We start from the raw sequence: 12,624 nt of genomic DNA, 5'->3' as shown, positions 1-12,624 counted from the left end.
TTTTAGCTTTCTTCTAAATGTACCATACATAATTTTTTGGATCAATCTTTTTTCTTTTTCTTTTTTTTTAATTTCCCTCTGTTCATTGTACATGGCTGCCAAAGGAAAAGCAATTGTCAGTTATGTTTGGGTGAGGAAAGTTATCTTTTATCTTTCTAATTTAAGAAGAATTCCTGTAAGAGATAGAATTGGAGAGGAACATTCAAAGAGGAAAAGAGACTTTTCACTGGAACTCTTATACGATCACCAGATAGAACTGCAATTTGGTCTAGTTTTTCTTCATATTACAGAATTGGAGGTGTTTAAAGTCCTCGATAAACCACCTTTGCAGATATCCATCATTTCCCACTATCCATAATCCAGCAAACAATTTCCTGTAACTTGGATCATTCTGAACTGAGTTTTGGCCTCATAGAAGCAACCTATTCTCAGAGCTAGATATAAAATTGTACATTGTTGAAGTAACATCAGCTGAATATTCATAACGTTCTGTTGCCTTGTAGTTACTCTGCTGTTCTCATTTCTAGACAAACCAGATCCTATATTCTCAATTAAATGAGAAAAATGCAATTTCCTGTGGTATTGTGTGAAATTTCCCTTCTTTAACATGGATCATGTGTCTTGGGAAAAGTTTTCGTTTTCTGTGTTTTCAAATGGCTACCAACATAACATCCCCATAAACAATGGTTCTTGGACTTGGACCAACTATTTTAAGATCCCCTCATGAATTACTTAGCTCAGCCCTTGGGTTCCCAGGCATATTTCAAATTCTGCTATTGGAAGACACCTGGTTAAAAAAAAAAGGAGCCTCTTCATCATTTTCAGCATTTCATAATCGGTTTCTTTTTTCCCCCTCTCTCTTTAGCCAAACCAACAAGTTTATCACTTCCTTTGACACCCGAGTCACCAAAGTAAGTATTAAGAAGGGCAAACAGTATAAAAAGGGGTGGGAGTATTGATACATTTGGCTACAGCAACTCCATTTCAGCTTGTTTTTATAAATGTGCCCTATCTTCCAGTGATCCCAAGGGTTCCCCATTTGAGAACAAGACTATTGAAAGAACCTTAAGTGTGGAACTCTCTGGAACTGCAGGTAAGACAGGTGTTTAAAAAAAAATTAGTGTGAATTTCGAGTAAGATGTTACCATGATCTCCATGTGGCTAAGAGAGCTGAGTATAAATAGTAAACATGAAATCAAAAGGAAAACTGAACATTTGAGTATATAGGTCAACCCAAAAGTCTTTGTACTGTCTTATGGTACTAATCTATTAAAGCTTAAAACCATTCTAAGACTTTTGGGGACACTTATTATTTGTGTATGTATTTCAAAGAAAAAAAAAAAGTTGATTTTTAGGATTCTCCAACAGATACTGCAGTCATATCACAGAATAACAAGGAACTAGGAAAAAAACATATTAAAGTAGAGAAACTATAATAGTAGGACTATAAAAGGACGTAGTCTAAGAGTACTTGTTTATCTATCACAATTAAAATGTTGACATTTTCACAAGATTCCATCCATTGAAAACAAAAAGGATCTTTGAATTTTGGTAGAAGATGACTACTTCAAACATTTTGGACTCCAGGCCTTATCTACTCAGTTTTAATTTGATATTCTAAGTCTCATGTCCCCTATACTAAATCTGGTATCTGCCAATCTCAAAGTTGCTCACAAGAATTGATTGTGGACAATGTCTTTTGGGGTTTGGTGCTTAAACTCCACTTAAAAGTGCCTTCTAGGCTGTCTGAACAAGCTTAACCTGACTGGTTATTTTCATGAGAGTAGGAAAAAAAAAAAGCAGAGTGACCAAGGGATTTTCAACCAGATGTATCCTAGTTATTGTTCCTAGGTCTAATTTTACAATTTAACTTTGCTAAATGGCCTTCCAGGGAGGACCAATGCATGCATTGCATGCATTTTCAAAAAACAGAGAAAATCTCATATAGCATGTCCATGGAGATTTACATAAATATAAATATATTGTGTACATAGATAAATTTCCTAGATCTATGTATGATTATTTATACATACATATGTGTATATATATACATATATGTATATATATGTATTATATATATATACATATATATATATACAACACATTGGATATATTTATAAAATTACCTACATATAAATTATACATCTATTTGTCAATTCTAGTCATTTTATTGGGAGAAGAACATATGGTATCCTAAAATAGCTTCATAGTTTTAATTATATTCAGTTGAAAGATTGAGCATTTCACTGTAAGTTATTGTCCAGCAAAGATTGTTTTATATTGTTTAGTTATAAGTTTACTGTCAAGAACTCTATGGGAGAGGAATTAGCAATTCTAAAAAGCAATTTTGTAGTTATCTAGATGCATTTAAAGCATCTATAACAGTATTTATTTATGTCAGCCATTCAGTATTCATATTATTACTGAGGTATGTTTTCTTTTGGACACTGCTGAATTTTTTTTTTCCTTAAAAGAGGAACCAATCACCAGATATTCCCTCATTCACCAGTATTCATCTCTGTAAAACAAATGTGCTATAAGAATACAGAGAAGAACAAAATCTTTATCTCTGTTCTCATGGAGCTCACTGTCTAATTGGAAAGGTGTATTTAAGCATATGCAAAAATTATAATAAAAAATGTCTCTAGTTCAAATTCACTTGCCTCCAAAAGAATAAACTTTTGTCCTAAATCACCTCAATTCTTCTTTTATCTAGACTTTCCTATTTGTCTTGAGAGCATTATCCTTTCAGTCAGCCCAGCTAATTATCTCACTCAACAAGCCTTCCTCTTATTTAACTTTTCGTATTTCTTTTAAGCACTTCTTTGTCTTGCATCATTATCATTCTAGCTCAGATCACTATTTCTGAAAGAAACTGTTACAAACTCTTCCTAACTGATCTCCCAGCTTCCATTCTCTTCTTTCCCTACATTATCTTCCACACAAATACTTACCCTAAAATGCTAACCTGAATGTGTACCTGCTCTGCTTTGGAACATTCATTTGGATTTTTATTGATTTGAGAGCAGGAGTTTTTTTAGTCTTTTTATGGATTGAACTTCTGGCAGTCTGATAAAGTCTATAGGATTATAATGGAAATTCATCATATTGAAATATATTTCTAATGGTTTTTTGTTTTTTGTTTTTTTTTTGTTTTTAATTCAAAGACAGGGGTAGCTAGATGGCACATGTATAGAGCACCAGCCCTGAAGTCAGAAGGATTTGAGTTCAAATCTGGCTTCAGATACTTAACCTTGCCTGGCTGTGTGACCCTGGGCAAGTCACTTGACCCCAATTGCTTCTGAAAAAAAAAATTAATGACCCAGGTCAAAAACTCCTGCTTTGGGCTAAATTATAAATTCTTCAGGTTGGAATTCAACTCACAACTTGACTGAAACTGATCCTGCCATCCTTATTTCATATTATTTCCTTTCACACACTCCTTGTTCCTAAAGGAACAAATGGGTCGTTCTGCTGTTCCCAACACTAGCACTCCCATCTCATACTCCCCTCCCCGCCCCACCACCATTGCAAAATTTGGCCCTGCATCTGGAATGCAATACACACACACAAAAAAAATCACAGTGTGCAATTAATTACCACAATGGTGGTACAAACAATAAATAGTATAGGGGTTTGTCAGAAGTGAATTATCTAATGCTAAAATAGTCTCAGAAGGCTTTGGAGGACAACAGAGCTGAATTGTTTCTTAAAAAGATGAATGATTTTTACATAGGTGAAGAAAAGGAGTCAGCCCATTTAAGATGATAGATATACTAATCAAGAGGGAGGAATAAGTAAGAAATAGTTTAGGTGATAGTGAACATATACCAATTTGAAGGTGGTAGAGAGATCATAAAATGAAGTAAATAATAGAATATATACCTTTTTCTGATTTGGGAGTTTTCCAAGGCTCTTTTCTTCTACTTTCCCTACTTCCTCACCACCTGATATTAAGATAATTTAAATTACCTAGATCAACCTGTTCCGAACCACAATGTTGCTTTTTGTTACTTGCTCTTAATAATTTTATTATTGTTGTCATGAATAATCTTTCACTCATCTTTTTTGATGGAGTTCATATTTAAACAGTCCCCAGATAAGTTGTTGTTCTGATATTACTTTTTTATATTTATTCTTCCATGGATTCTGGCCAGATAGTTCAAATAACTGCTTTTTTTGGAGTTCAGGATGTGTATTATAATGTAAGCTCTTCCTCTGTAGACTGTCTGAAAGCATCCGTGGTAGAATTCAATAGCAGACAGAAAAACAGTAATAATATACACCTTCTCCTGTTCGCATATGATCTCAATTTCGGATCTCTTCTGCTTGGACTCTGAATTTTGAAAACTTACTGTCCCATGTAGCCTGAAAATGATGAATATTTGTGGTGGTAAAATCTACTAAAAAAAAATTGTTCATAAGTTTTTCATGGAACAGTGTTATTTCTGGGAGATGGTGAATAACAGTTTAGTCTGTGATAATGATTCAGACCCAGTAAGTTTAGTGATGTGGGAGAGGAAGGTGCCATGGATCTCATTCTCATCATTCAATGAAGTTTAGATAGAAACAATACTGGGATAAATTGCTAGTATGCTATTCGTTTTTATGGCTTTTTTTTTTTTTTTTTTTTTTTTTTTTTGGCAAGGATTCTTGTTCAAGGTACAGTCTGACCTTTCAGATCCCTTCCAAATGTGAGATTCTGTACGTTTTTGAACTATGATATTCATTGTATATTATTATTGCTGTTTTTCAAATGAGGAAACAAAGGCACAGAGATTAAGGTAGAGAAACTGCTAAATGTCAAAATGAGGATTGGACGTGGGTCTTAAGAATTCAAGTATGGTATTCTGTCTTCCCCACAGAAATCCCTCATTCCTTTCTCTAAGGGATAAGAGATTATTCTAGATAGAATCATCAAATTGGGGCTGAAAAAGAACTCCAGGGTGACATAATCCAATCTCTACCTACCTAAAGGAGGAATTTCTTCTTTAACATCACTGACAACTGGTCATCCAGCCTCTGCTTGAAGAATTACAGAGATGTGAAGCTTGCTATCTTTCTCGGCAGCTCATTCCACCTTTGGACAGTTCTAATTATTAGGAAGTTCTGTGTCCGTAACTTTCACCCACAGATCCTAATTCTGCCCTCTTGAGTCAAATAAAACAAATCTAATCCTTTTTTCCCCCCTCGTTTTTTTCCACATGATAGTCCTTCATATATTTTTAGATTATAATCATGTCCCCAATAAGTCTTTTTTTTTTCTTTTCAGCCTAAACATTTCTGATATTTTAAGTGAACCTTTTTATAGCATGTTTTTGAGTTTCCTCACAAGTGCAGCTTCATCAATATTCTTGCTACTCGGCTATCTTCTCAACAGCATCAGCAGCAGTCTTCCCAGATATACCCTCTTCTTTCACCCTGTGAGCTCTCCATTTCTAAAACCGTGATCAAATCAGCTCTGCCATTGTTCCTGGAAAGAGTTCATCCGCTTAAAGCTCCACTCTAACGTTTTAGACCAAATGCCCCTTCCTGACACCATTCCCAAAGCAATTTTCCCTATTAGAATATAAGCTTCTCGACTTCCCTTTTGACTTTGTTCCCCTCCCTCAAGCACTTAATAAGTGTTGTTTAATTCTTTCTCTCATTCATTCACCTTGAAATTCGGTGCCCAGAAATATTCTAGGTGTGACTTGATCAAAGCAGATTGGAAACAACTATGATTATCTACTTAAGTCAACAAGGATTTATTTATTCTGGAAACTATGCTTCTGTTAACAGATCCTACAGTTAACATTCATTTTTCTGCACCTGATATCACAATGTCAAACTCGTATTGAGATTGTAACTGTTTATAAATCTGGGCCCTTTTCATGTAAGGTGCTTTGTAGCCATAATCTCTACCATCCTGTATTTGTGCAGTAGATTTTGAAATCCAAGTGTAGGATTTCCTATACATGCCTAATAAGTTCCATCTTATTAAATTCACTTTTTTAGGTCTCCATTCTGTTTTCCAAGGTGTTAGCTATTCCTGCCAGCTTCATGTTGTTGACAAACATGCCGTATATGTTTTCATCAGTCATTAATAAGGGAAAATAGACAATAGCACAGGGATGAATACAGAACCTTGCAACACATTACCAGATACCTTTTTTCAGTTTCCATTATATTCATATTACCTCAAATGCAAAAGTAATAATTTGTAAATGTGAAAAATAATGTTTACTATGTTTCCGAAACTTCTTCTGAAAGTAGCAATTAGAGAATCATAGATGTAGCCACTTTAGAAGAGACCATCTAGAGCAATCTCTTCAATTTACACAAGTTAAAATGCAACTAAAATTTAATTTGATAATTAAAAAAAAGAAACTAAAGGTCATCATTTAAGAATAAGTGGCAAAATAGAGTTTACCATTGTTTTCCTTACCTTACCATAGTGATGGGAGAATCAACAAGATTCAGATACCTCTGGAACAAATAAACGTTTCCTGCCCCATCTGTAATATCTTTGGAAGAGCAGGAGGAATGGTGAAGGAAGTTTGCTTTATTGGCTGATGCCATCTGGTCTGTTGTCTTTGAGATTGTCCTAAACTAGCTCTTTTTAGCTAAGAAAAAAACACTTCACTTTACAGGTGTAAAACTAATTTGATTTCAAAATGACTTGAATAAAGCAAGAAGAGTAAAAAGACAGCTCGCTTAGCAGAGAGCATTTAAAACTATTGAATCCTCAGAGCACTACGTTTTGCAACTTGAAGTGCTAATAGGAAAAAATGCTAACAAGTGTGTCCATATCTGCTGTTTGACATAAATAAACATAGCCAGGAGCTAAAATGACAAATCTCTAGGTGACAAAGATAGTGGTTTCAATCAGGATCTTTAACAGAAGACTGTTCAGTGGTTCCATTCTGCATAAAAATCCTGGTCCATATATTACCAATCTACCAATTTAATTATTTTCTATTAAATCTATTTAAATCTAAGTCTATTAAATAATGTTGCTCTCAATAATTCTGTTTTCAGAGACTTTTGTGATGGAGAAAAATTTTTAAGAACTTAGTGGGAATGTCATTAAGCCATTCTTTCCTTAAATGATCTATTATTGTACGGCCCATTAAGAAGTCACATATTTGTATTGGGGGTATAAGATTTGACTAGGAGTTCTGGATTTTATAAACAGAATCTTTGTACTTTACAGTTACTTCATAGAGGTCACTTAATTCACTCTTATGCCTATAGAACTCTAGAGAAAGAGATTCAACAGGTTTACTTATTTGACAACACTTGCTGTCAAGAATTTTTCCATATGTCAAACCATATGTTGTAGTTTCAAGAAGATTTCTCCCTTTTTTTCTGCCCTCAATGGAAATGGAGATTTTTTTTTAAACACAGAACTTGGAAGTCATGGTGAAATTTTCCCACAGTCTTCTTTTAAATACACTGGATCAACTTTAATCCCTTTCAAATTCTCCTCATGGGGTCTTATTTTTCCATCCTATATTCATTTTTGTGGCTCACTTCTGAGCCTTCTTCAAGACCTCCACATTTATCAAAATCTGGGTATGTCAATTCACGTGCTTCCTTTTTCACGTAAGGGAATCTATTGTCTCTTGGATTTCCAAGGGACAGCGTGTCTGAGCAGACATCATGTTTATATGTAAAAGCTAAAAATTGATGTCCCATCTCATTTTTTTTCCTTCAGAATACATAAATTCACTACACTTAAAAAGTTATTGCTGATTTAGTAATTGATTTTATGAAATGATATAAACTAATTTAAGCAAACAAAAAAGCCCAAATCAGGGGGTAGATAATAGGACATATCAAATAAAAACACAGAAGTTATCATTTTCCATCGTCACTCAATTAAAAAGAAAACCCTATAAATAAAATGGGTTTACAAGATGTCATGAAAAAATACTTTGTCTTTTACTTTAAAAAAGACTTTAAAAGGATGATTGTAGAGTGTGTACCACTTCTCCCAAATTTGCTGTGCAGAAGTACGTAAGTGTGAGTGATATAGAGGTACTTGTTTATTATAGAGCACATTTCAATGCAGTAATCATAAATATTGCTAAGGTTGTGCTCTGTTGAAATATGACCTACATACTCTTGATTGTTTGTGTTACGTGATTTGTCTGACACCCATTACATTCTGGGTAATGGCAGCCATTTGTTGCTGTGCACAGCAGGCTCTTTTGACAAAAGAAAATAGGCAGCAATAAAAAAGCTATAGTCTGAATTACATTCTGCACAGTGCTGCACTGCTGAGAGTTTGTGCGAGTGTGTTAACAATGCTCTGAACTGCCTCTTGTCAGCCTTCAGCCTGTAATGGCCATCTGTCCTCACATAAATCTGTCAAAATCTGCTAAGTTCAAGAGAGAGCAGGGTATATACCTTGTACTGTCAACACCAAAATGTACACATTCACCAAGAAATCAGGGTTCAGGGGAAAAAAATTCCAGAGGTTATGGAAGGCATTAGTACTATTGATTTGGGCTCATGGCATGAAATCAAGATTACCACGATTAGGATGAAGATGACAAAAGGTGTTGGTGTTCATGCATTAAGTGGTGAGCTCCTTTCTCCCTCCCTGCCTCTTTCTTATTTTATGCATAAAGATTTCTGTGCTCTGTCAGATGGGTTCCTATCCAAAATATTCCAAAGGCACAAGGGTTTCCCTATTCATTAGGTATTTTTAAAAGTTTGGCTCCACTGAGAGAGAGAAAAAGCTTTACCCTCCAATCTCAAACAGACTCAAAAGCTGTAGCTCAAAGAGGCAGCACTCAGACAAGAAATTCTGTCCTTGCAGGATTTTCCCTTATAGTTCTGTCAAACTGAAAAGATATCAATCAATGACAAAAAGTTTGGAGAGATGTCTGAGTTGCACTGTTTTTGTTGTTGCTTTATATCATCTAGTCTAAAATATAGTAAACTACTTTTATTATTGTCTGTCTCAAAGACAGTCCTAAATTTACTGAATACAGTGTATGTCTTTTATGATACCCCTTCTATCTCCACTTCTCAAACTTGTCTATCTTGAAAAAGTTTTTACTTCAGGTCATTATTTGTTTTATATTTGTTTATTAAAATGGGCAATATTATGTTTAACCACATACTTATATAGATGGCACTTTAATTGGAGTGGTAGTTTTATCTAAAAATACAGCTACATTAAGACTTGTCAAAATTACCTTCCCCCCCAAAAAAAAATAGAGGTTTCATGTGACTTTAAACTCAATGTGAGGCTACGGTACAATATGGTAGCCAAACCAGCTAATATGATGTTAGGTTACATATACAGAATATGATATTGAGAGCAAAGAGAGTAATAGTCCCACTGTAGTGTGTGTATTTGGGGGTACCATATTTTAAGAGGGACATTAACAAGCTGGAGGGCAGCCACCATAGTGAGGGGACTCTAAACATGTCATATGAGGAACTGTTGAAAGAGTTAGATATGGTTAGTCTGAAAAAAAGAAGACTCAGGAGGGATATAATAAGAGTCTTCAAATAGTTGGAGAGCTATTATGTGCAAAAGGGATTAGACTTAGTCTCTGTGGCTCCAGTGGATGTAACCAAAGGGTAAAAATTACTTCAGTTCAAAATAAAGAACTTCCTAACAGGTAGAGGCATCTGAAAATAAAATAGGTTACCTCATGTGGTAACCTCTGCGATTCCCAGTCACTATAGAGATAGTGTACTCAAACAGAGACTCGGATTCTGCTTTCTAGGGATTTTGTTGAGTGGATTTATGCTTAAGATTTAAGACGGAATTGAATGAGCTTTAAGGACATTTTTAGCCATATCATTTTCAAAAATTAGGAATCACTTTAAGAGGTAATGGACAAACAATCCAAATTTTCAAGCCTGGAAAGAATGTCTAGATATTTAGGATTTTGTTTCCATGGATTTTTGTTGTGGTTTTGAACTTATTTCTTAAGCCCAGGAAATTTTTGGTGTAAAAATTTCCTTTTCTTATTGACAATAAATCTGTAACATAGTAAGAGGGGCGAAGAAACTTGTCCATAGTCACAAAGCTGATGTTTATAGAGACAGGACCTTAACTTGAGTTTTTGAGTTTACTTGAGTTAACTTAAAAGTTTTTAACTTTTGACTCAAGATTGGCTAGACTTCTTTCCATTGTCCTTTATCACCATGCTACTAGGACTCAGTTTCCTCATCTGTAAAATGCAAGGATTCACTTAAATGTCCTTCCAGGATCCTTCTAGCTCTATATCTATAATCCTAAAATCCAATGAAAAATCCACACTATTTCCATTTTAAATTGCTGATACTTGTAAGAGACTAATTTCTTTTTAATAGTAGCCTAGTTTCAGTTTTATAAAATGCAGAGTTTCTATCTTTCAAAAACCATTCCATCAACAGATGTTTTTGAACGTGAAGCACTAGGGCTTATTGAGAAATTTAAAAGTTCCCTGCCCTTAAGGAGTTTACAGCATGTATAGTTAGACATAATTTACTGTACAGTAGTTAAATATGCTGATAAAATAACTAACAATACTACCAGATTCTGGGTAAGTATCAAATGACTCTTACCAATAGAAAATGATTTTGAAGTTCTAGGAATGAGAGGTGATCCTGAGACCATCTGGAAGAACATTAGGAAGGAAATATCAGTTTCTATGATTTTTTTCCTCAGGACCTGTTTAATTAATTAGCTATGAAAAGTTATATTCCTAATTTGTCACGATGTTGCTTACCCAATGCTCTCTTGATTATAATTTCATCTTGCACCAGTCAGATAGACAGTGAGTCTTTATCTTTACTTCTCTATCATAGCCTCAACTGTCTTTCCCTACATTCATATCCCTTAGTTCATCATTAAATATATAATGGCCTCTTCCCACTATCTGGATCATAAGAGACCAGTTCAAACAATGTCCACGTGATTCAGTTGTCCCCATCCCAAGCAGACCCTCCAAGGAAAATCTGCATCCAGAAACTACTTATGCTTTCTTCTACCTCCATGGCCCTTTTGCTCCATTGTCTTTATTCTAAAACAGAAAAATTACTAAGTTTACAATTTCCTCATTTCTTTAACCATTCTCTTATTTTATGAGGAATGTCATCAAATACTCATATTTGGGGAGAAATTTTGCTTTTGCATCTGAATGGTTTTTCAGATGAACTCTGTATTCAAGAGAAAGTTGAAGTCAGAACCTGTGTACTGGTGCTGGAGAAAATGTGGATTGAATTGAGAAAAGAGTGTTTTCAAGGAAGAAACTTCAGGAAATTACAGATTTGATTTATTTGCAGATGAGAGATTGAAGGATAATGTGTGTTCCTGACAGGTGTTCTATTCTGAAAAATAAAGAAAACCTATCAACTCTTGTTTATCCACAAATGGATCTGCTGCACTGTATTTTATCCCCCAGTAAACTGGAAAGCCCAAATTCAGACTACTGGAGAGAGAGACCAGCAGGGTATCCCAGCTAGAGATGGAGGGATAGAAGTGTATAAGTCTTGAATTTTGATGCGCTCAATGCCTCATTGAGTGTATTACTTTGGCTAGATTCCAAAGCCAAATATAAAAGTGTTTGGGAGTGATAACGAACGTGTCTTTTCTGTGCTTTTTGCCTCCTCAATTGGACAGATTGTACCGAAATATCAAAATTGTTCAAATGGTGAAATAAAATTGGAAAAAACAAACAAACGATGTCCTCTATCCCTATCGGCTCTTTTAAATGGCTGAAGAGGGAGACAGGCTCCACAAAAAATTCCATGTGCTTTTCTATGACCCACATGGTTTCTTTATACCATTTTTGAAAGTAAGGGGAAACACTGCTTTTCCTTGAAACCTGCAGTTGCCTTAAGTCTATCCTCAGGCACATTAGTGTACTTCATGTTCTTTTTGCTGAATAGTATCCTTCTAAGTAGAGCTGGTATATTGTAAGCCAGTACGTTCCTATGTAAGATAGTCTATTGCACTGGAGCCTCGCTTTTTCCTTACTTTTTTGGTCACAGGTTCTGTTTCACGGTGGCTTGCAATGAGATGCATTCACATAGGATGGACTGTGCCACCTTGTCATAAAGAATCTCCTAGAGACACCGGTGACATCGCTTCCTGTCATTCTGCGAGAAAGTTAACATTCTGAACCATTTTCTCCCCTTTCTTAAATCATCTTTTTATTTATTTAATTAGTCGCTGAAGCTCAGTTAAGTTTCTATCCCTCAGCCTTACAACAATCACTAATGTTCAGTTCTAAATAAAATGGCTCACTGCTGCTGCAATATTTAGTGTTACTATTCACTTAGTTTTCTGTTGCAGAACCATATTTTAGACAGAATGTATTAGTTATGCTTACAAGAATGTATTATACCTACATTAGCCATGGTTTACTAAGTTAATGAACTGTGGAGACAAAGAATCATTGCCTTCAAGTTGTGGAGTTGCCTTGGTTCCTTATATTAGTATACAGAACTTATTTTGAAAGTGTCTGTTTCATTTTTCCCCCTAATAATTTGTTTTTATCCTTGTTTTTTTCTTCCTTCCTTCCTTCTCTCTCTCTCTTTCTCTCTCTGCTTTTTTATTTTTATTTTGGCTGCAAGGGTTCATTTTCTTATTTTGACAAAGAACCTTGAGCTTCAAGCATCTAATACAAT

At 34.9% G+C, this 12,624-nt stretch overlaps 1 protein-coding gene across 5 annotated transcripts in view; it reads left to right on the top strand.

The window, feature by feature from the left end:
• Nucleotides 1-12,624, top strand: part of PPARGC1A (PPARG coactivator 1 alpha) — a 739,677-nt gene that overhangs the window by 708,907 nt on the left and 18,146 nt on the right. For all 5 annotated transcript variants that reach the window (XM_051963878.1, XM_051963881.1, XM_051963879.1 and 2 more), the window contains 2 exons: nucleotides 866-911; nucleotides 1,020-1,093. In XM_051963878.1, the coding sequence (XP_051819838.1) occupies nucleotides 866-911; nucleotides 1,020-1,093 (120 nt within the window). The remainder of the gene's footprint in view (nucleotides 1-865; nucleotides 912-1,019; nucleotides 1,094-12,624) is intronic.

Source organism: Antechinus flavipes, chromosome 6 (genome assembly GCF_016432865.1).
Source record: "Antechinus flavipes isolate AdamAnt ecotype Samford, QLD, Australia chromosome 6, AdamAnt_v2, whole genome shotgun sequence".
NCBI classification, from domain to species: Eukaryota; Metazoa; Chordata; class Mammalia; order Dasyuromorphia; family Dasyuridae; genus Antechinus; species Antechinus flavipes.
Note: the sequence above shows the minus strand (reverse complement) of the source record. Positions and strands in the feature narration are given on the sequence as shown.